This window comes from Aulonocara sp. 'chitande type north' Nkhata Bay, linkage group LG17 (genome assembly GCF_057382095.1).
Source record: "Aulonocara sp. 'chitande type north' Nkhata Bay isolate Kocher_YH1m ecotype deep benthic linkage group LG17, A_spYH_male_GT1.1, whole genome shotgun sequence".
In the NCBI taxonomy this organism is placed as follows: Eukaryota; Metazoa; Chordata; class Actinopteri; order Cichliformes; family Cichlidae; genus Aulonocara; species Aulonocara sp. 'chitande type north' Nkhata Bay.
Window position 1 is genome coordinate 7362265 of NC_141360.1, and position 25070 is coordinate 7387334.

The 25070-nt window shown below is 39.0% G+C and overlaps 1 protein-coding gene across 1 annotated transcript; it reads left to right on the forward strand.

Annotated features, from left to right (window-relative positions):
- Positions 1–5562: 5562 nt before the first annotated feature.
- alg6 (ALG6 alpha-1,3-glucosyltransferase) lies at positions 5563–23389 on the forward strand. Its single transcript, XM_086269520.1, has 14 exons — positions 5563–5747; positions 5985–6069; positions 6360–6449; positions 6674–6762; positions 6977–7059; positions 7428–7492; positions 8781–8966; positions 11246–11381; positions 14462–14547; positions 15906–15990; positions 16182–16252; positions 17336–17404; positions 19577–19769; positions 22416–23389. The coding sequence occupies exons 1-14, from the start codon at positions 5666–5668 to the stop codon at positions 22611–22613; spliced, it is 1518 nt and encodes a 505-aa protein (XP_086125646.1). The 5' UTR covers positions 5563–5665; the 3' UTR covers positions 22614–23389.
- Positions 23390–25070: the final 1681 nt, after the last annotated feature.

Genomic DNA, 25070 nt, shown 5'->3' on the forward strand with positions numbered 1-25070 from the left:
AACTGAATTTATTTGTAAATAAATCTAAGAAAGAATTAAAAATCAATTTTCATTATTAACATTCTTAACATTTTTGACACGTGATTTGAGAAAAAAATCGCATTATTTCAAGGGAACATTTTTCACGGTAAAAAAATAAATCGTAAATTTAATTTGAATAACTTCACAGTTCGTGTAAAGCATACATTATTAATATTGCTACACAAAAAAATCGAAGCTGTCTTATTTTGTTGTCTGTTTTCAGGCTTAAAAATATCGAATATATAAAATATTATTATTAATAATAATAATATATAACATATATGTTTTTAACATTACTTTCAATGTTTCATTTTATCAGCATAATTCAAAGTATTTCATTATTTAGAAATTGAAATAGAAAAAAATTAGTTATACTTTACACTTTACTTTACACTTCCTAAGGATTAGAATTTAACAAAATATATTTTTTTACTGCTGTTGCGATTGACGTGGTAGCGTTTAAAAACATATTTAAAGTTACAATTTAACAATAGTATGCAAATAAAAATAACTAAAAATACTGACAAAGGTGTATGAATAATATGTAATCGTAAATTTTAAAATAAAAAAATAAAAAACTTGTAAAAGCTTTGAGATTAGCTTGCTATAGAGTAAATTCAATCCTGAAAATTTGCGCGTATGCCTACCTTATATTTATGCTTTTTGCAGGAAGGCATACATCTAATTTGTATCATATTTCAGATGATGGGATGTGGCATAAAGAGGTGAATATTGAGCACAAATCAGTGTAGCCCTTTATTAAAGTATTTACCCTGGAATTTCCTGACAATGCTCCCTGACAGGGGGTTACAGTTTAGACCACAGGTTCACCATCACATCACACGCTGTACGCTTTTGCGCGATATTCTGTGGCTTGGCTCCTATAAAGGTAACAATTTCGCAGTTGTGTCTGGCTAATCACTTTTACACAAACAGCAAGTGGTGTGCGTGTGTGCATATGAAAGCGAGAGTGTGAATGTGTAAATGTGTGTGTGTGTGAGAGAGAGAGAGAAAGAGGGTGAGCGCGAGGGGTTTTAGGGGCTATATTTATCTGATCCCCATGGGAAAGAGAAAAAGGCCTCTCTCTCCGCTCCAATTCACTTTCAGACACCGAAGAAGGTGCTGATGATGCAAAAGTCTTCTCCAATGTCACCGTGACATTTCTACTTACTAAATTCATTATTATTCAGACTATTGATATCATTCAAATTACCTACAGCAGTGACTGTGATGTTATTATTTTAAAGACCAGTCTTTGATTATTTATCTACTGAAACATAAAAATAATATATAAATTAAAATGTGAGACATTGTCTGCATTGCACTGCCCGTAATAGATTTCTGATCATTTCTGCCATTTTTTTCCCTTGCCATTCGATCATGTGATTATAAAATGACAAGGCATTAAATATAGCAGGCTCTACAATGAAGTGATGGCTAAAGAGTACAGTTAGAGAAAGGTGAGTGAAATTTTGGGGGATGCAGAAATATTCAGAAAAAGCATCAAATTTTAAATACCAAAAAGACTCAAACTTGCACTTGTTGAACCTGTTTATTTAAACCTCTAATTTATTTCTTGTGTGACGTGTGTACATGGCTACGAGCGGGGATTCAGACTCCACAAAGCAACATTAACCCAGCCTCGCGCGTCTGTCTTATAGGATGCGAGCATCTATAATTACACTTGCAGTGTTGCAGTGTGAAGCCCGGGTGTGAGATCTTGCAACAGGAGCGATGTTGCAGGCTGACAACACCTTGAGGCCGTGACATCCATGCCGCTAGGGGGCGTCAACATACACCTGCGGCTCTTAATTAGGGTGATCATAAATAAAATAAATATTTGTGAAAACCTGAAATAATACATCAACATTTTCCACCTAATTTTCTTTCTTCTTTGCACACACACACTTCCTGCTGGACAAATTTATCCGAGTAATCTAACTGCAAATTTGATTTTAGATCATAAGTGATGTTTTACCATTTACCATTATTTTTGTAGTTTGTAGTAACATTGTAGCAGAGTATCTGCAAGTGGGTTTTTTTTTTCCCTTTAAGCAAAAATTGGTAACGTTAATTGTGTTAATATTTAAGATACAACACAGAGAGGAAACACCGAAAGCAAAGCTTTTGTTAACGACAGAGCACTAAATTCCTGAACCGAAGCTGCAGTGCTGCAAATACAGGCATGAACAAGATTTCTAGCAGCACGGGCCTACTTAAAGGGTAAGCCAGTGCAATAATAACAATAACAGAGTTAATGGCTATTATTAATATTATTATTACTATTATTAAAATTATGCTACGTTAGCTTAAAGTTATTTCTTACTTGTTGTTTCATCAAAACCAAGCGCAGTTTCGTGTAATTATGGTGCAAACTATGGCGCACAATTTGCTAAACGAACGAAGACGCTCATTTATAGACGCTCGCGCGCCCGCCCGCACGGGCGCACACGATAATGAGCCATGCAGCTGCACGTGCTTGTGCACAGGTGGAGAAAAGCCTGGGTTGTAGTTCCCACAGCTCCACCAGACAGGCTATATTAGTATCCAAGCACAATCTGTAAATACAGCTCGCTCTCCCGCCCCTCTCTCTCTCTCTGTGATTCCTGACTTGTTTTACCTCCATATAACCTCCTGAGCGGAAAGAGTTTATGTAGAGGTTGTTTTTTTTTTTGTATTTTTGTTTTGTTTTTTAGTGCTGATTGTGCTTGTGGCTATGATAGGTAACAAATCCTTTTTTTTAGTATATTATCAATGCATAAATGTGTCCAGTCAGCATTCGTGATATAAAAAGAGGTCACAGCTCTTTTTGAACCTAAAGTTAGATTATCGGGAAAAACAAAAAACAAAACATAACATTTTTTTTTATTTTTACTTGGATCTCTTTTGTGTTAGACATACGTTTGTGCTGTCCTGTGTGAAGAAAAAAAACGTAAAAGGTGGTGGTGGTGGTGGTGGGGGGGAATCTGAAGACCTATACACAGAAAACTGAAAGAGAGAAATTATCACTGCCCGTTGAAGTTGCTACAACTCTTAAGTTCAAAGTGCGTGAGGTAGATTAAGAAGGAATATTTTATAGAGAAATTGAATTAATATCCAACATAATGCACTTTATTTTTCACAGTACAACCTTTAAAACCAAAAACTTACAATTACTGATGTTACACTATGCTGCTTATGCGTGATCAATATTAGCTGCTAGAGCAGTGTATAGTCATCTGTAACTCTGTATGAGTTTTAGCTTTCAGGTTTGGGACTCAAGCCCATGCACAAACTGTGGGATGCTAAAGTAAAACAAAAACATCCTGTAGCAGGTTGGGAAATGACATCACTGCAAACAATGATGCATGAAAAATAGTTCAATTTGTCCATTCACTGAAACCCAAGTAAACAGTTGCACAGGAATATATAATAGTGATTTGTCCACTTGCACTGAGGCTTGTTAGAGCTCATGAGCCCATTTAAATCCTCCTTTCTGTCCCACCGAAAGGCAAAAATGGCTGTTGAACTTCATTTGCATTTAGTTTTTATCTGTCTTGTCCAAGTACACAAATTTAGTGTTTAAGAGTGTAATGATGCTGCAATCTCAGAAGCCAAAATTCCACATTTTGCAGGACCCTATGAGGGTGGATGTGTCTTTAACATACCAGAGAAGTCTCTGATCCATGCAGAACATTAAACATCTGGGTGATGATATTGTTCAAAGTAAGCTGTTAAAGTGCAAACCATGACCTTTGTTTCAGAGAGTGACTGCCAAGTATAACTGAAAGACTGAACCAGACTGATACAACACCCCTCTGGACGTAGGCTTTCAAAGCCTAGCACAGAATTGAAATGCTATTAAGTGCACACAAATAGTGCAGGATTTTTCCAAATGGCAATTAATTATGCACTCAAGAATGAATCTGAAAAGGTGCAGGACTTCTTTATCATCACAATTCCCAAATAAGACATAATAGGAGAAATCTCTATGAAGTTCTGGATTTGTTGATCCGGCTTGACTTGCTGTAGCAAACATGACTGTTGACATGATAGACTTTAGTGACATTGGGAAGCAAGGCCTAGGCCTTTAATAATAACTAGGTCATCCTGCACCACAAGCTATAGCCTTCTCCTGGGCGGAGATTACAGACAGTAAATGTAGGTACAGCAGTTGCTGAATATTTAAAAAGGCATAGAGATGAAGCAATAAATGACAAAGTAAAGCTGGCGTGGCTGGGCATTAATAACTAATGGGTACCAGTGAGTTATAGGCTGCTGCTGTTGTAATGAAAGTGTCATTGCAAATCAGCAGTTGTCCGAGGTTATTATTATTTATGCATAATTGATGCCAGAACCACAAGGAACATGTCTCATCCAACAAACCCTAACACCTTGAGAACAAAGATGATGGTGTCAACAAAAGAAAAGGTCACAAAGAGAAAGACGCCCTCTGGCTTGGATTTAGCCTACAGTGTGCAGGGAAGACAAGGTAAGGATGTGATACCCATATCTACATCTGTGTACAGAAGATTAACACAAACTAATACACTAGTTAGACTGTCGCCCCTCTGCTGCTGATTATATAGTGGATTTTTCTCTGTCACTTTGATATAAATTTTGTGAAATCAGCTGTTCCTGAGCTATTTGCAAAGACTTAGAATTAAGCATTTGTTATGACAGCAACAATTTCCAGTTTGGCATGGATGCTTGCTTCTTTAATGTCCAAACTTATTGATTCCATGTGCATCCATTTTATCTGCCAATTTGTTTGTTCTGCTTCCACATACCTCCAAATTTGCAGAAAACAACTAAATATATTATAAACTGTATAGTATTATTATGTTTTTACTTTCTTGGATATAATTTGAGATTTCAAAAATGTTTCATAGTCATATTTATATTGATAAGAAATGTTAAAATGTTTTTCATTATAAATGTAATCATGTTATGTGGATATTGTAGACTATTGGAATTGACAAATTCATATTCCTGATTATGATTGTTATGAATCAGCTGTATTGGATAATGGACACATCTAAAACCTGCAGGACACCAGCACTGGAGGCCTGGAGTTGCCTAATGCCTATGCAGTCAGCCTCGCCCCCCCCAACCCATGTTATTAAGCAATCTTAGGAGTGTTCATTTATTACCAGGCGGCCTCTAACCTCCAAATTCAGCATCAGCTGCAAAAAAAAAAAAGCGAAAATACGGAAGAAATAAATCTTTAATAATGCATAATACCCATCATAAATCTTTTTTCAGAGATGCCTTCACTGTGCCTGGGAAATTTAGAATACATTATTCGACTTGTAACTTCTAACAAGTGAGCACAAACTGTGAGAGTAATATACCAAAAAGACTTCCTGTCACGTGTTAAAAAAGGTCTTGGATGATCTGAAACTGGATTATTAAAACGCGTTTGATTACTGCAACAACTGAACGAATGATCGACAAAAGTGAAGATGTCAATTATTTCCATAGTATTCATGAACGCATCATAACTGTCGGTCGCAACGTCAGAAATCCAGCGACCAATGAGTAGTTGAAACGAAGACTTGGTGAGTGACGTATACAGGAAGCGAAACAGATTTCAAAAGTGTTTCAATGTACCGATTTTTATTGTTTATTTCTTCCACAAATCCTCATTTTACCGAGTAAAGCTATGCAGACGTGGAGTCTCGTATCAATTTGCGTGTTGCTTTCCATTATTGCGAGATGGGGAGTTTCGCTAAATTCATATTCAGGTAGGAAAATTGTGGAGGTCGGCGTTTAAACACTACTTTCCCTTGGTACAGTGCTGTTTATACTAGTCAAAACAATGCTTTCAAATTGTTTTAACCGTATCAGAGTGACTCTTTCGGTAGTTAGCGTCCACTCAGTGATTTAAAAACGTGTTAGCGCGGGTGTGTTGTGTGGTGGCCATTCGTTCATGATGCAAGCTTCATAGTATTCACACTAACGGCTCAATGATTTTCCACCAGGGGCGGGGAAACCTCCCATGTTCGGCGATTATGAAGCTCAGAGGCACTGGCAAGAAGTGACCTACAACCTCCCCATTCAGGAATGGTCAGTCTAGCACCTCCCGGTGTTTATTCACAGGACCTGTTTGTAGTAACTGGGTCTTATTACAGGTCATGGATTTGAGAAATGTACTGTGACACTCAAGACGCACATTACTGACATGTGCTGTTCCTGCTCTTGTGTCCAGCTTACAAGTTTGAGATGGATTGATGTGCGAAACATTAAATACGGATAACATCAACAACAGTTTTTCCTATATACAGTACACGCTACATTGCTTATGTAGTATGAAACAGTTTTGTTGATGAAACTATGTGATCTTTCTGCTCCCCCAGGTACTTCAATACTACAAACAATGACTTGAACTACTGGGGTCTTGACTATCCTCCCCTCACTGCTTACCACAGCTGGATCTGTGCTTATCTGTAAGCCATTTGGATTATTTAAAAAGGATCTTTCACATAATATTTGAATGTTAATTTAGGAGAGAGACAGAACAAGAGTGAGCATACCATGGGAGAAATGTTAAGGTATAGTGATGTAATAACACAGCTGCCCACTTTTAGGAACCAATAAAGTTAAGTATTTGTACATTTTCTGTAAGGAAAAAGAAAAAAAAATCAAAATACATGCTTTGTTGTTTCTGCAGAGCCAAAACAATAAACCCTGAATGGGTGGAACTCCACAAGTCCAGAGGTTATGAAAGTACACAGCACAAGCTATTCATGAGAACTACAGGTACTGTAACTATGAGAGGTGAAAGAAAAAGAAAAGCATTCATAATCCATGTCTACTTCATATTTACAGCAATGTTTGTGGTTATACCTGCTTAGATATTATGCCCAAATCACTGTAATCATTCACATCATTGTATACCCATGGACCTTTTCTGTTACTTTGTATAACGTAAATTTGAGATCATGCAGTCTGTATTTTTTTCTTTTTGTTTCAGTGTTAGTTGCAGATTTGTTGATATACATCCCTGCGGTGGTTTTATACTGTTTATACCTGACTGATGGATCCTCTAAGAAAAAGGTCAGAGACGAGCTGAGCATGAAATGATTAGTTTTCAGTTAAAGACCCAGACCAGCCCATTTTCTCTCAGTCTGGGAACCCACCCTTATTAAAACAGATTACAGCACTAGACCTCCAAATTGGGAAATTATGGCGTCATTATTGTAAGTTAATCTGGTTATATGATGTTATTACAGTTCAGCTGGTCTTCATACATTTACAGTGCAGTCAATTTGAAGGGATCATTTCTAATGTTTTGACGGTGTCTTATGTTATCAAACAGGGAAAGAGGAATTGTAGTTAAACAAGCTTCTCACAGGATTTGATTTTAAAAGGTTGTGTTTTTACTGCTGCGTTGAATTAAAATGTCTGTCCTTTTCCCTTTTTAGGTTTCCGTTATGTTCTGCTTTCTACTGTACCCAGGATTAATTCTCATTGACTACGGACATTTCCAGTATCCTTTATGCACACGTGCATTCCTATTATAAATTGTATTCTTGTATATTATATGTACCATTAAGGTTGTCCTGAATGTAATTAAATTGAATGTAATATGAAATAATGACCTATAAAGGTATCACACTTGAAAGCTCCAATCATAATAAAGTGTAGTGAGTTATATTTAAATGCACTGCTCTAAAACAGATCAAATCTCAATGGGAAAAAATCATGCTGGATATCTATAACTGATATGGACTGGGTCATGTGTTAGGAGTGAAATTTGTGCTCCTTGCACAAAGGAGCAGACACTGGCCCTGCTGGTCGGTTAAGGACCTACGGTGCTGTCCAGCTCTCCTAGAGTAACTGCCTGTCTCCTGGAATCTCCTCCATGCTCTTGAGACTGTGCTGGGAGGCAGCAAACCTTATGTCATTGATGTGCTGTCCTGCAGGACTTGGACTACTTGTGCAACCTCTGTAGGGTCCAGGTATCACCTCAGGCTGCGAGTAGTGATACTGTCCCTAGGCACATACAAAACTAGGGGAAAAAATAATCTCAGTGACCTGTAAAACCTTTCCTGTTTTTGGGGTTGTCTCATTGTTGCCCCTCTAGTGCACCTGTTGTTAATTTCATTAACACTAAAGCAGCTGAATTAACAACCACTCTTCTACTTAACTGACCAGATCAATATCCCAGACGTTTAACTGATTTGATGCTGTACTCTGATTAAAAAGTGTTTCTTTCTTTTTTTTTAACACTGTATATATTTGCAGCATCTTTTGAGTTTAGTTCACTGAGAAACAGAGATTTAAGCATTTAAAATATTTTAACAACATAAAAATATACATTTATTTTACTGACTTACGTAACATAACTTTAAAAAAAAAGACAAAAAAAACAGCTTGTCCCATGGGGCAGATTTAGCACCACAGCATATCTATGGAAACGCTGAACAGCTGATCCTAGGATGGATGTGGAATTTCTGCATTCTTTATTATTCAGATTTCCTACATACAGTAGGTTCAATAGGATTAAAAACATTTGTTGTTCTGGCTTAAAACAATAGATTTACAAAAACAGTTTGAAGAGATGAAGAGCGCACCAGCTAACCAGGCTGTTATTATTGTTATTCAGCCACTGCCAAATACAACAATGAAAAGCTGACGATGTGCACACTATGCAGCAGAACTGACCTCAGGATCAGCAGCTATTTTCTGGATCGCTTGTTATACATCTGCAACATTAAGTTGTTTAGCTCCAGAAAATTGCCCTTCCAGACCAAAATTAACCTTAACGGTATCAGGTACAACGGAGTGAGCCTGGGTTTTGCCCTGTGGGGGATTCTGGCTTTGGGTCTGGGCTGGGATGTGTTGGGCTCCATGGCTTTCTCTCTGGCTCTCAACTACAAACAGATGGAGCTGTACCATGCTTTGCCTTTCTTCTGTTACCTTCTGGGAAAGTGCATCAAAACGGGCCTGATGGGCCGAGGGTGAGTCTTATTATTTCCTTCCATAATGAAGATGATTGTTTTTTGCACTGATGCATAGTCCAGATGTTCATCTCCAACCTCACCCACAATTTTAGCACTGATTAGATAATAGTATGATTCAAGGGTCCAGTTGGGGTCCATTTTTCTTGGCCTTCAGACAATAATTCTGATTGCTACAGTGCCAGACAGGACAGGCAAAAAAAAAAAGATAATAGTATGATTCAAATACTGTAAGCTAAAATGATGAGAATGGTTACTTAACAAATCCCAGTGTTGTGCATTAAAGCAATTTCCAATATTTTTAGGTGTTTTCTATGTGTAATACATTTCCTTATGTTGGTAAACAGCCTGTTATCAACAGGATTTTCTGAAAGGGTTACATATAAAATAAAGAAATGTCCTGTTTTGTACGGGTATACTTGTGACTTTTAATTTTTGTACCTGCATTCTAATCAGTCCAGTCTTTTTGGGCCACTTAAAATGTCTCGGTAGAGCTGTGATGTTATTTTTGTTGCAGTATCTGCTGCCCTCTTGGCCAGATCTCTCTTAAAAATATTTAAGGGTGAAACTGGTTTTAGGTTCTATCTTGTAACAAGACTGTTCTTTCTGGCTCAAAATGGCTTGATATCATTAATAAGTGATATGTTTGACAGATCATAGCCCAACAAGTTATTTACAGCAGTTATGGGGAATTGTTTTATGTCAAATATCGTAAATTACTTTTTGGAAGACAATCAATTTTAAGCACAACACTGGTAAGCATTTTAGCGTGCTGGTGGTAACATAAAGTTCACAGTGCTACTATGTGGAAGAAAAGCAACAGCATTTAAAAACAAACAAACAAAAAATCCCAATATTGTTTACTGGGATTGTATTTACGGTGCTTAACAATTTTTTTAGATGTAAGGTTTATGTCATAGCTGCCCAAAATTAACAGTATTGGTAATTACCAAAACATTTTTTTCTCTAGAACATGTGCAAGCCCTTTGGTAAATGGCCTATATTTATATAGCGCTTTACTAGTCCCTAAGGACCCCAAAGCGCTTTACACATCCAGTCATCCACCCATTCACACACACATTAGCCACCCTGGGGCGCACTGACAGAGGCGAGGCTGCCAGACACTGGCGCCGCCGGGCCCTCTGACCACCACCAGTAGGCAACGGGTGAAGTGTCTTGCCCAAGGACACAACGACCGAGACTGTCGGTCTCGGTCGTTGTAACCGCAGAAAAAGCACATTATTGTTTTTTGATTAATATGCCAAATTACACTTACTCATTGACATTACTCACGAGAAAGATAAGTTTCAGTTTTTGAATGTTACACTTGATTAATTTCTAAATTCTTAGAGAAGTTCAAAGTGCCGGCTCAAATTTGGGTATAAAAACCTGTATGTAGTTTGTTGTTTTTCTAATAAGTAACAATATATTTCTTTTAGTTTTAAACAGGTGATTTAATAAATTTGTTGAGCACTGTACTTTTGTTCATTAAACTTAAAAAGCAATCAAATAAGGTAACACAGAAGACTCTTTGGCTTTCCAGTTTACAGGTGGATCGCGTTTATATATATATGTGTGCATACTTGCCTTTCCCCCACACGCTGCGATCAGTGATGCCCTTCACTAGAGCCGAACACAAAATGTCTCAGGAGGACTTATAGTGATGACTGTGAAATCCTGAATGTTCAACTCTACATTTGTTGCTTGTACTCTGTGATCACTGTGCACATATGTTTCAACAGAATGCCCACACTAGATATGTAATGTCAGTGTATAAGATAGCAGTGTCCTCAGGAGTGTCACAGAATGACTGAGGTAATCAGATTGGATGCTGTTACTAGTGTGTCCAGTGTCTGTTTATCTAGTAACAATGTACCAAGGGCATTTAGTAGCAAATGGAGAGCTGGATTAGAAGGCCCGGGGGGAAGATATGTCCAGATGACACTCTGGCCATGCCCAAACTCCTCAGCTATGCCTGTGTGTGCAACTTAACCAGCAGCTTCACAGTTACAGCTGACAAGATATCCTGACCTACACTGAACACTTTCAGCTGATGCATGGCTTTCACTGCATTCCTTAACACAAGGGTCAAAGCCCAAATTTAGGACTTGCACACAGTATGTGTGAACTGTTTTCACAGACAATTTTAAAGTAAATACTAAAGCATCTGGGGGAAAGTGATTATAGGAAGTGGGGAAAGTATTAGTAATTGCTTGTTTTCATTAGTTCATTATTTATGACATATGATTATTTACTCTCCTGGTTGTCTTTTCATGTAGGCTTTTCTTGCTGGTGAGGGTTGGTGTAACAGTGTTGGCGACTTTTGCCCTCTGCTGGTTGCCCTTCCTGGCTGAACCCAGCCAGGCCATGCAGGTGGTCAGGAGGATTTTTCCCGTGGCTCGGGGTCTGTTTGAGGTAACGTGTAGTTCCTTAAATCAAAGGTTTACCAAAAAACCACATCTGACAAACATAATATTAAAAAGAAAACATGTATGCTTTTGTCATAACAACATCTGCATTCTATTTACACTATACGTGCTTCTCTTAAGCAGTGTTACTAGAAATGACATTTTCATTGCTATGCAGATGATACCTGACTTTATCTATCCAAGCCAGAACTCACACATTAATTCGTTAAACTGCAGGAACATCTTAAATCCATAAAGATTTCTCTTTATAAATTCAGATAAAACTGAGGTTATTTTACTAAAAATCTTAGAGACTTGGTTTCTAACTAGTGTGGACGGTATTACCTTGGTCTGAATCTTGGAGCTGTTTTTCAGCAGGATATGTCCTTCAATGTGCATACTAAAAAATATTTAGGACTGCTTTCTTGCATTTTTCCAAAAATATCTCTAAAATTCGAAACATCCTGTCACAGAGTGATGCTGAAAACCTACTTTATGCATTTATTAATGGTTGGTTCTAAAAAAAAAAAATTATCCAAAATAGTATTATTGTAGGGAGGTTACTGTTGTTGTGATTTTGCACTATATAAATAATATAGAGCTGAAACGAATACTAGCCGTGTTAATCTTGAATTGAGTTTTTTAACTGAAAATGGGAAGACAGCAATTATTTTAATCAAGTATAATACAATTCCAAGTACAACCAGTGACATGTAATAAAAAGGGATGTATATGGACTTTAAAAATTTCCATTGTGGGTTAAGCCAGCGTGGGTGCAGTTATGTTTCTGTTTGATCAAAGCAAATTACTGTGATCAATATCAGCAACTTCACATCTTATGATCACTGGTAAACGACTTCTCTTTGGGCTGAGAATTACTGTGAAATGCTGTTTCCTATTAAAGGATTTACTGTTCTACTGTTTCGAGCATTAAGCTGTTACCAATGTTAGAAACAACACACACGGCACTACTCCGCTATTGCACTGGTTCCGTACTCACAGCATGGCGAAATACCCTTCCATCCACTAGCGCTTAGCTGCTTGGAAACAGATACCCTGCAGGATCAAAGAAAACAGTGGAATAAATCTGTGAAAGGTCAGGAGATCAGTTTCACTCTATCTCCGGGAGGTGTTGGGGTTTGGGGTGTACAGTAGGAGGATAGAGATAAATCTCACTAATTTATGACCAGGTTGTTTTCGCCACCTCGTAGCACAGCCATGTTCTAGCCATACGAACCAAGGAGTCTGGTGGACGCAACACTTGAAGGCATATCAGAGCACGTCGGACAGCTGCTTTCACCTACTGACTACATCTTCGGAAAACAGACACATAAGCGTATGTTTGACTGTTTTGCAAGAACAAACGTACATGTTTGATATACCGTGGTCACCCACTTATAGCCTGGTCACTGGAATATGATATTAATTAAAAAAGTAAAGTGATGATGGCGAACAAGAATACTCCGCAGTCAGAGTGATGAAAGCGGCTGAGTTGAAGTAACTGCGTGCGTGTGACTGACAGCTCGGAGGCCAAGCTTTGCGGCTCTCGTTTCTGAAACCCTGTAACCCCCTCTTGTCCCGGTTCCCGAGGTGGAACCCACCATAAGGTGTCACGGATGTGAGAAGTAATTGAAAATTCTGCCGGGGGAGCGGCTGGCATCGAGCACCGCGGCAGTATTTGTTCAACGAAATGGTTCAAACATAATACACAGGGTGTGAGAGACACTATGCTCGCCTGTGACGACAGCACGAAGGGGGCTGCTGGGGGCAAGTTGTCCTGAACTAATTGGGAAATTGTGCACGTAAGCAGACGCCTCGGACAAGGGGACGGGGCGAGAAGGGGCGGTGGGGAAGAAGAGGGCTGGTGACTGGTGGTCCCGGTGGCTTCTGTGAGGGAGCAGTTGTAAGTTTACCCACTGAGCTGCATTCTGGCGTCTCACATTGCTGCCTGCACACAAAAATGGCACCAAATGCTTCTCCCTGTGAAATTCCATGCTAGTTTATAGGTGAAGGGGGCTGCACCGCTCTCGCTCAGCCCACCCTGACATCCATGTGTTGCCTGCTGCACTGCTGTAACAGTTATTTGGAGCAATGAGCCAGAAAGGAAGGACAGAGGGATTGGGCTGAGAAAACACAGCACTGGACGGCCCTGTGCTGCTGACTACTTTGCCATTAAGATCGGCACAGCTGTGCAGCCAGCAGCTGTAGAACAAAAGAGAGGGAAGAGGCCAGAAATAGATTTTCTAGATAGAATCACACAGTGAAAACATCCACAGCCTCTGTGATGTGTGATATCATGGCGCACACTGGTGGCTTTGGCCTCGATATCCCTGCACAACTGCTTAAGCACTTAAATCAGCTGAAGCACACACAATGAGCTCCTCATCTGATATCAGCTTTAAACCGCAAGTACTTTTCAGCTGGTATTAAAGAGGAAGCTTCACGCATACCGTGTACTGTATCGTATATATAATTTCAGTCATCTTAGAAATGAGGCACATTATTAACAAAAGTGACACTAATATGAGAAATTGCACGACTTTTGATTAATAATGATAATAGTAAATAATGTAAATGTTTACATGCTTATTTTTTCCATAACTTCCTCTGGATTCAGCCTCCCAAAAATGAGAATTTGCTACTTCTTTTTTGTTTCAGATATATATATATTTTAAATTTTTATAGCCATATTTTGGATTATAGTTTAAAAATATCCATTCATGCTCGAAATTATGTCTTCACTTTTCCAATGCCTGACATTTATCAGCAAAGCAACAAATCAAAAAGATAACAGCTATTGTCAGAAAATAGAATTCAAAGAAAGTTATTGGCTTAATATATCGACTTCATCAAACTTGATCCCAAAACCCCAAGGTTACAAATAAGCCCCATGCTTTTCCTGACAGGAGAGAAAATGTATGATGGAGGGTTATGAATAAACGTCATCCCACAGAGGAATTTTGTTACACTTTCTGAGAAGGAATAATTTCTTAGAACAATTAATTCTTTGTGTTTCCTGCCATTTTCTATTTGACCAAGGTGTGTGTTTGTGTGTGTGTGTGTGTGTGTGTGTGTGTGTGTGTACAGGATAAAGTGGCTAACACATGGTGCAGCCTGAACACCCTGATAAAGATCAGATCCATTTTGTCAGGTGACTCTCAGCTCTACCTCAGGTGATCCCTCTATCTGTTTAACAAGTTTCACTTTATTGTACCCCCCCCCCCCCACACACACACACACACACACACAGTTCCTCTCTCTCTCTCTCTCTCTCTCTCTCCCTCTGTTTGATTTTTTTCCTCACTCCTTTCATTTCCTGAAAAAACCAAGCTTAAAGACAGTGATCCAGTAGTTGGAAGTAAGGTCATCACTTACATCTCATGAGGAGCTTTTGAACATAAAGTCATTGATCTCTTTGAAAATGTGGTGACAACATTTTAAAACACCCGAGAAATATTGAAAAGACTCAATCGATGTGACGGCGAGGTTTTATTTTTTGTTTGTTTTAGCATAATTATGGATCTTGTGTGCAAATGTAATTCTAATGTAGGTATGAAAGAGAAGCTGATTCTCCGCATACATTAGAAGTTATCTTGACCAAAAGTTGGGGTCCTGTGCAGCCACGCTTAGAAAAACTTTTTGCAACAGTTGCGTCGTGGTGGAGCCTGCTTAAATAACCCAGCACGCTAAATTTAGGAGTCCTGCGTTCGCAGCACGGACACGTTTCTGCCAGACTGCTAAGTCTGGGGATCAAGTTAGACTTCTTTTACTGTCGTGCATTTGAAACAAATGAAAAACACTGCTGTCTTTATGGCGCACAGGGTGGATTGCTAAATGCTCTGCTGTGGGTGTACATAAAATGAATCAGCTGTGTAAAGTCATACAGCTCCATCCAGACAGCAAATGCCCTACACATAGCACACGAGTAGCACACTTGCTTTCATACACAATAAATATCCACTTACAGGTCTGCCATTACTCTTGTGTATATTGTACATGTACACTTCTTTCTGTCTTCTATGATTTGTAGTTTAGTTAGTTGACACCTCAAACTAACTCGCAGCCTGACCTTTCAGCACATTTATACACACTGACTCCAACACGTTTTTTTTCTCACGCTTCTACCCCCAGAAGGTGACAATTGAGGGTTACTGCCTGGTAACCCTCAGCAGGGGCCATTATTTTGGTCCATTACGGCACTGCACACAACTTGGTTACAGATCAGAGGGCTGTCTAAAAAGAACTGTGGCATGAACTGAGAGTTAAATGCTGATATTCATACAGTGCCAATTAATGAAAACAAATCGTGCTGTTTTTATGTATTTTGTTGCCTTGGTAAAATAATGTATTAGGAAAGTCTTCATGAAAAACATTTCCATGCATCCACGTCCACTCAGTTCATAAGACTTGCATACAAACCTTGAAATGTCATGCAAATGCAATTGAGAATAACATTGCCTACATAGCACAGGTGATACTGTTTTGTTTTTTCCTTCAGTAACTTCATCTTCCATCTTCATTTGTTTTTCAGTCTTGCCTGCACTCTCCTGGCGGTTCTACCTTCCTGTATCAGGCTATTAACAAAACCAACCTTCTGGCACTTTAAACTGGCTTTGGTGAGTGTTTTTGGCATTCAGCATTTTTAAGCCAGTGAGGTTTATCATACATAAGTATCATATTTAATTTAACAAACCCAGTTTCTTTTTTGAGAAGACGATCTCGAATATGTTTCTCTTCCTTCCCTTTGTAATAAAAAGTGTAATATTAAATATAGCAGTTTTACTGATAGCCCCAATGTCACTTTAAGGTCAATTCATCCCTGGCGTTCTTCCTCTTCTCCTTTCAAGTCCATGAGAAGTCCATCCTTTTGGCTGCCTTGTAAGTACAAAGAAGATAATTGTAACTTCTTGAGGTTTGTCTCATTGAGTGACAAATGTAAATGGTACTTTCTCTGTCTTGTAGCGATATCTGAAATATTCACGAGTATAGATTTAATTTCTACTCACAAAGGAGCCATTCGCCTTGTCAAATCTCAGATTATGTCGTACAGAATTCTAATGGTTTCAAATCATGTTCGCTTTGTAAAAATGACGTCATCCTCCTGCTGTACCCCCAGATTTCTTTTTAAGTACCGAGAAGTTATTCACCTCTGTCAACACAGATAGGAACCCTGCTTCCACTGCCATGATTTGTGCTGTGTCAGAGCTGGGTCATATTTAACAGGGTGAAAGCAGCACTAAAAGAAGTGAGGTGTGTGTGTGCGTGCGTGCGTGCTTCATTATCATTTACCTCCATATGTAGAAAGCTGTAGGTGGGGTGAAAAGCCTGGGATAGATTTGACAGCGAGGGATTTGGTTCCTAGATCTGGGCTCATCTATTAATCTAGATTAGGGTAGATTGTTGCTTTATTAACTATTGAGTTATATCTCCCACCTGTCCTCCTGAATCAATCAGTAATACATGTCCAGGGATTAGGAAAGAATGGTAGGCGGCAGCTCGGGGTGTTGTTTGCGCAGGATCAATTATTGGGCTGTAACAGGATCACCGAAGAGCACTGACTGTAATTATGGGATCGGGGACTGATGGAAAGTGCCCCCCTTTGAGCAGAGTGTACAACTTGCACTGAAGCGAGCTAGCAAGTTCAATTAGCAACAGGCTTAAACGCATATGAACACAGATGCATGTGCATGTGACGCATGCGGTCATAAATGTATCATTGCAACTTCTTGGCAAAACATTGGCAGTTCTTCAAATGAAAATAGAAAACTTAGCTAAAGTGTAAAAGATGTATTCTCGAATAAAATAATGTGGTACAGCAAAGACTGACTGACTTGTAAATACTTGTAAGTGGATGTTTGATCAGCTCAGTAGCTTTAATATTCTTTTCACTCTAGTCTTGTCTAATCGCAAAAGTCACGGCAGTCTATTTAATATTGAGTTCATCTGAATTTCTTTTTCTAGGCCTGCCTGTCTCCTGCTGAATGACCTCCCCTTGATGGCCCTTTGGTTCCTACAGGCCTCGACATTCAGGTAAGAAGGAAAGTCTTTTGAAATCACTGACAACACACAAAGGTTGGAAGATTAACATATAAAAACAGGCGATCTGTTGTTAGATTTGTTTCTAAATCTTATTTACTGCAACTTGGATAATGGAATAATAGAGTTATGCAATTATAGTTATTTTTATGATGGGAAAAAGTTCAGCAATTATAATTGCTTTAAAATGTCCCGTTTGATTTGCTTGCGTATAAATCTGGTGTCCGGCTGTTGGGTGCTGTTTCTTGTCATTTCTTTTACTTTGTTTTCTATCTCTTATTTAATGAGAAACATACAAAAATTAACCTGAAAAGTTAAATGGTGTGCTGTGTGGGTTGGAGCTAAGCACCATGAATGGAAAACACAAGTAGTGCTGCAAATGCTCCATCTAACTTTCACCAGCTGTTGTTAAATTCTTCCGGCAGCACTAATTGTTGTGCGTGTGGTTTAGTATAAGGATATCTGGGGATTACACTGCATAGTCTGCATGCCTGCTGTCTAAGTGTGTGTTGTGTAGGGACAGGAGGTCATTCTGTAGCTGCTCCCCTGTACAGTCTGCCTTGGACTTTCACATTATCTGCATCCTCTCCAGACTAATTTAAAAAAGAAAAAAAATACATCTTTTGTTAGCAGAACTGGCTGAATGGATGGTCAAGCATGACCACTTTACGGCCACTGAATGCAGCCAGTCAGTGTAAATGGAGGAAGTGTTAAACATTTATCTACTGAATAGAAGTTTTTTTGTTTGAGTCCAAATCTGAATAAGTAGTTTTTTGTCTGGGGAAAGGTTTTTATAAGCTGGGGCGTTGTGTGATTCACTGTGAGTCAACTGTTGTTCTTGCCCATGCTCCTCTACTAAACTAAGATAAGCTCCTCGTGAATTACAGAGCCATCTCTCCCTGGGAGATGCATGCACATACAGGCCTGCAGGATAAAAACTGTTTGACTTACTGCTGCACTTAACAAACTTTGCACTCACCTTAATGATGTTGATGGGTATGAAACTCTGTCGTGCTCTCCATCAGCTGTAGGATCAAACTTGATTTATTTTCTAACAATCATTTAAAAATCTGATATTGTCCCTTTTCTTTTCAGTTCAGTTTAATTTAATTTAATTTAATTTAATTGCATTTTATTTCTATAGCACCAAATTTACGAGAACAGTTGCTTTGAATTGTAAGGTCACCATAATACAGAGAAAACCCCAAGACTCAGATGAACGCTACGAGCAAGCGCTTGGTGACTGTGGGAAGGAAAAGCTCCCTTTTAACAGGAAGAAACCTCCAGCAGAACCAGGCTCAGGGAGGGCCAAGCATCTGCCACGACTGGTTCGGGGTGAGAGGAGGAAGACGTCCTGTCTTCCTCCTCTGATACACACATTTATACACTGTGTGTATAAATGTCCAGCTGTACCTTGCATGTAAAGGCAATAGCTATAATATCTTCATGATATAAGAATCACGTGTGATTCTTGCTTTTGGGGCTATATTACATTGAACTAACCAAAGACATCAGCGTGAGTTCATGCCCATCCTCAGAACTTTTCTGTCTTTATACAGGTGCAAATATTTTTGTTTGTAGAGATACAAAGATGCCAAGAATGAAAAAGAATGTGAGACTTGGGGGTGCTTTTAATAATAATAATGGATTGGATTTATATAGAGCTTTTCAAGGCACCCAAAGCGCTTTACAATGCCACTATTCATTCACTCTCACATTCACACACTGGTGGAGGCAGCTACGGTTGTAGCCACAGCTGCCCTGGGGCAGACTGACAGAAGCGAGGCTGCCATATCGCGCCATCGGCCCCTCTGGCCAACACCAGTAGGCGGTAGGGTAAAGTGTAAACGACCAGGACAGAGAGGCCGGGGATCGAACCGGCGACCTTCCGGTTACAGATGCGCTTCCCAACCCCCTGAGCCACGGTCGCCCCGTGGTGCTCTTCACTTTGTATTCGTGTATTGGAACAGGACCATCCAGAGACTTGATGCTCATTTTGGTCTGAACTACACACCTGTGAATTTTCATAGCTATATTTTGCTATTGCTATGTGTGCAGTAGGTCCTGCTACAGTAGTTGAAACTGATTCTGCCATGACAACAGACAGACAGGCTTAAAATGTAATAAAATCTGCTATGCTTGTCCTTTTCCTGTCTCTGTGTGCAGCATGCTTCCTTTGTTCCTGAAGGACGGCCTGCTGGTGCCCTACATTGTGACCTCTTTGGGCTTCCTCTTCTTCAGCATTTATTTACTGTCTGCACTGGATCACTGTTCAGAGGATAAACTGAGACTGGGAGCTTACAACAAGCTGTTTTATTGGGTACTGAAGATGGACCTGGCCTTTATAGTGAGATGGAAGGTCAGTATTGAAGTGCTGTTATAATAATTTACATTATAGTTCCAAATATTCACTGATTTGTTTGTTTGCACATCAAAAGAAACCATGCATATATGAAATCTTGTAACTGTTTCACATTTACTCAAGAACTGTACTTGAGTACACTTAGGGGTTCTTCCAGTGTAAGGCCTTATTTAGATGGCCCCTGTAGGGAATCTTTGTAAAGCCTGTGAAGCAGTCTACAATGTAACCGACATCGTTGTCAGCATTTATGTTTGTGCAATGTGACGTGTTAATTAGCATGTGAGCGTGTCCACTCCATTTGTTTCAATAGAAAGAAATGAACTGCTGGATCCTGAGTCCTGGGTCCTGACTTTTTGTTATGGCCATTTTTTTTCATAGGTAGACATATTTTTCTTTCAGGTTTTTCCATTTCTTTCTACATTCCCTCACATCTATGGCGACAGTCCTTATTCCTTATATTGAGACGATGATTGTTATGCTTTCGCTAATTTTTTAAAAAACTGCGTATGCGAAAATGCACTGGAGGAATTGATCGTACTGAACAGGTCAATCAAAATAGTTGCCTGCTCCATCGACGTGACGTGTAGTTACATTTCCATATCAGGTGCATGTCAGGTTACACTGAGGGTTTCAGAGCGGTTTGCAGTAACGTAGCTACAGTGCAGATTTCTCACTGAAGATCCCAATAAGATTCTTCAACCTTCTAGTTCACTACATATTTCACACTCACACATTTCAGTTATAGTTACAAATCGCTTGAATGCACGTATTTCATTAAAATATGATTCACTATTACCAGTTGCACTAAATAGTAGTGTGAAGAATTAAAATCTAGACATTAAATCAAAGTTAGTAAATGTCAGTTTGTTAAGTCAAAGAGCATTGATTTTGGCTGTGTGTGGTGCTGTCCCACAGATGGGGTTAACGTTTATAATTATGGCTGCTGTTTTAGTTTGTTGCTACTAAAGGTTATTAAAGGTCATTCAGTTTAAATTAGACTTTGACCTAAATACAGATTTCGCACAAGAAAAAGCAGGTAAAACTCCAGCACAACCCAATATGAACAATTTTTCATTAGCTGGATTTAACGCTTTATCTTTTAAGTGTGGTTTCGTTCATGTTGTGTGCTTGCTTATAATAAAGGCTCGGCTTTGCAGTTGGCAAACAAAGACAAAGACATGTTTTCTCTGTTACATAGTGGGTGGAGGATGTACAGATGATACATTTGTAGTAAGAAGAGTGCTGATATCAGGGTCCCAGTAGCACTAGACCTAAATTGCAACTGTGTGAGAAGACATGCCCGACTGTATAAATAAATATCATGTGCTGGTGTAAGCTGTGTAAGCTGTCCAGGGATGAACGCTGCTGCCAACCAAAGAATTATTTATCGCTTATTTAAGTTTCCATAGCGTCTGAAGTGGCTTCTCTGCCGACCCCTTAGCGACAGGGGCACTGGTGGGGTGTCAGACATTAGGAGAAGGTGTATTTTTATAGCACGTGTCATTAACACAGGTTTGCCTAGATATATTTATTTACACAAGCAGCATAAATAGCGAGCCCCAATGATGGGGATAAGGTTTCATGGGTTTTGGGCGGCTGGGCGGTTGGCAGGCCCGAGGTGCTTCCTGCACCTCACAGACTGATCTTTGGGTCATAAACCGCAAGCAGATAGATGAATGATGTGACGCTCACCATCACATCTGTTTGCAAATCTGTAACGAGATAAAAAGCAGTGACCATACCTTGAAGAAAAAAAATCTAATTTGCTGTAATATGATATTGCAGACCTCGTTTCTTTATAGCACCTCTCAAGTGACTAATTTGATGTCTGTCACTTAGTTATAAATATTCAATGTCATATGAGCTCTATTTTAAATTAAATTACTAGTTTGATGTTATGTGCATAGTTAGTGTTAAGGGTAAAGTCAACAGTTTGTTTATAGCCCGGGGTAATCAGTTTTTACAAGTTTCTAAATGAAAAAATTCATTTAATAACTATTACATTTATTTTAAGAGTTCTCGACATGAAAGATTTTGACTAAAGGCTGTTATTTTGATGAATACAGCTGTAAAAGATATTTGTGTCACAGCAATATATTTTTAAGCCAAGCTCCACAAATGTTTTCCAAACATTTTGATCAGTTCTTAAATTTTTGCTTATCTGCCACAGAGATCCCATCTTTGACCAAAGGCACAAAGTTACACTTGTTTCCTCACATAAGTGTCTTTTGTCCCGTTTCCCGGCCCCCCAACTGGTCCCAACATGTGGCTGCCCCTGCTTGGTTCTGCTGGAGGTTTCTTCCTGTTAAAAGGGAGTTTTTCCTTCCCACTGCCTCCAAATGCTTGCTCACAGAGACTCATCTTTTACTCTAATATTGTAGGGTCTTTACCGTACAATATAAAGGACCTTGAAAGAGGTTTTCAGTGTAAATGAAGGCACTGGCTAAGTAACTAACTTAGTAGGTGAACTTGTTTTGTTAGACTAGCATGAGATGCTTTCTTTTATGTTGTAAAGCAGCACGTAATCCACAGTTTTTTCTGAGCCTCTGTGCTGTTTATTATGATATCAGCATTTTGCATGGTCTTGTAACTCCCAGTCTCATTTCAATGAGCCAACAATCACACTGCCTTTATCTCTTACAGTTCTACATCAGCATTGCAGCCATGGTTGGCCTGAGCATCGCAGCCGCAGTTCTGATCGCTCCGCCCCATCTGCCCGACTTGTTCCCAGTCTTAATATCTACTACAGCTTTCCTGCATTTTTTGGGAACTTTTATACATTTCAACGTGGTTCAGTTCAGTGAGCCTCCCAGCAGAAAGAGCCAGAAGAAGAGCAACTAAGTCACACCACAGGTGAAGGTGTTGATCTGATTTTACACCAGTGAAGTCAACCTTACCCACTGAGGTATATCTGCTTTTAAAGTGCATGAGGCCTTTTACCCATGCCTTTGTGTACAAAATACAAAATAACACAAGTGCTCATTAAAGAGTTGGATAAATGGCATTTCAGAAGAATTGTGACATGAAATGAAAGGAAATTGTGGTATTTTTCAATGTGGACCAATGAATTTAGTGCAATTCAAAGACAAATCTTCCATGTTGTCAAGGTCACGAAATGTATTTTGGCTAAAAATGATATAGGTTCATGTGAAATTAACCTACCTTGTTGAATTATTTGCTCAGACTACTCATAAATTACCAAAAAAATACACAATTCCTGGCTAACCTGGCATTGTATGGCCTATACTGACTTATAGGCCTGTATGCCTTGGCCACAGGAGGTAGACACAATAACATAAACACCTGCTGTAATGTTTCCTTTTCATGGGGACCAGAAGTGTTGGTCTAATTTTATGGCAACTATTGACACCAAAGTTTGTGGTCATGTGTAATCATATTATGAACAGTTTCTGTTATTTTATCCACATTATGTCCTTGAGGTGGTGGTAAAGATGCACCTGATGTGCTGCACTCAGGCCTGCCAATGCTGATATCCACCCATTCATGTGAACTTTTTATTGAAGTTCATCGAACTGTTTTTTCACTGTACATTTTTGCCTAATATTAAAGCTGTTTTGTACAAATGTAGTTTTTGCGAAAATAAATCAAATTTACCAGCATCCTAAAAATGAACATCCGCTTTATTGCCACATTGTTCAATGACTTGATTCAAAGCAGCTTCGTATAAACTGTCTACATTAAGCATGTTGCGTGCTAAATCACCCCTAAAGGTCTGGCAGAGAGAGAACCAATTATTGGACAGAAATTATATCTTTCCGAGCCTTTACTCAACATCATTAAATATTCATTACGAGCCCTTGATACTACAAGTGTCCTGCACAAAAGACCCGTACATTTAAAACAAAACCAGTGACGGGAGAGGCCTTAAAATAAGGATGATGGAAGGTGACATATCTGAACATAATGCTATAAAGTTGAAATACCACAGAAAAAGGTACAAGCAATTTCTATATCCAATCTCTCTGCTAGTTAATGACGGGCATAAAAAAATCCATTACAACTATAAATGTTATCAGGTCAGCCAGGGTTGCCTGTGCATCTGAGGCTCCGGGCTGGCGGCCAATAAAGGGCTGCAGGGACAAATAGGAGCCCAAGATCTGAGTTAATAGTTACTACAATGGGGCGTGAACACAAGGGGCCAATTAGTGGTGGTGTGAAAGGTGTTGGCTTGCTCTTTTTTATAACATTTGCTTATTTTTTTTTAATTATTTAAAATAAAAATCATTCTTCTTTCCTCCAAAGCCCAAAGAATAAGAAACAAAGAAACAAATATTCAAACAATCACAATAACAACAAGACAAAGAAAACCAAATAAAAGCTTGGCACAAAAAAAAATATTCTGGTATTGATGGAGTCTGGCAAAGTAGATATGAAGAATATTGGATAAATAAGTTAATATTATAACAGATAAACAGAATTGTAAGTAAGATAAAACCGTAAAATACATTTCAAGAAAACGGCTCTTTCAGAACCGTTTCATTTTCATTTATTAAGATGAATTGAGTTTAATCAAAAAGAGCGACTTCATTTTGTTGTGATAACTGATACTTCATTTACCAAGCAAAAAGCTAAACCTAAAATTCTTGCTTCTTTGTAGAAAAAAAGACAACACTAAAACCATCTGCTGAATATTGTCCACCTCATGCTTAAAGAGCTCTAGCCCGGAAAGTCTCCACAAATTGTCTTTGGGTGTCCTGTGGTTATCCAGATATTTTAATTACTGAAAGTTGTGAAGCGTTGCCTTCTTGGGTTGCACTTTCTTTTACAGATCATCCCGTAGATGTTCACTTGGACTGTGATATAGGAGAAGCAGAGGCCAAAGCAGCACTCTGAGCTTTGATACGTTCCTCAGACGATTCCTTTACAGATTTTGCAGTGTAACGAGCTGAGAGGGGCCACTGTCATACATGCCAGGACCTAAAATGTCCCAGCTCGATATTGCAGTCTTACCCAGGTAGATGACACACACAGAGCTGTCCACATGCTGTAAAATGAAATACATCTTCTCACATTGTTTCAGTACTGACCGCTGCATGCCGAGAAGACCACACAGTACTTTCTGTTTTGGAGATCCAGCCATCTATCATTCGCAGATTTGCTCTTGTAAACACACTGCACTATGGGTGATCGTATTCCCAGTAACAAGCGGTAATAATGAAATATAACTCTCACTGCATCAACCGGCTGTCTTGTGCGACTCTTGCAACTCTTTGAGACAGATTTAGTTTGCGCTTGTAAAGTCACGCACAAATATCGCATTCGACAATTTCAGACTGT

Excerpts from the sequence above, each read along its gene's own strand:
- alg6 (XM_086269520.1), top strand. The coding sequence starts at position 5,666 with ATGCAGACGTGGAGTCTCGTATCAATTTGCGTGTTGCTTTCCATTATT. Across the intron at positions 7,060-7,427 it reads ATGGATCCTCTAAGAAAAAG|GTTTCCGTTATGTTCTGCTT; the intron begins GTCAGAGACGAG and ends TTCCCTTTTTAG. Across the intron at positions 15,991-16,181 it reads GGCACTTTAAACTGGCTTTG|GTCAATTCATCCCTGGCGTT; the intron begins GTGAGTGTTTTT and ends TGTCACTTTAAG.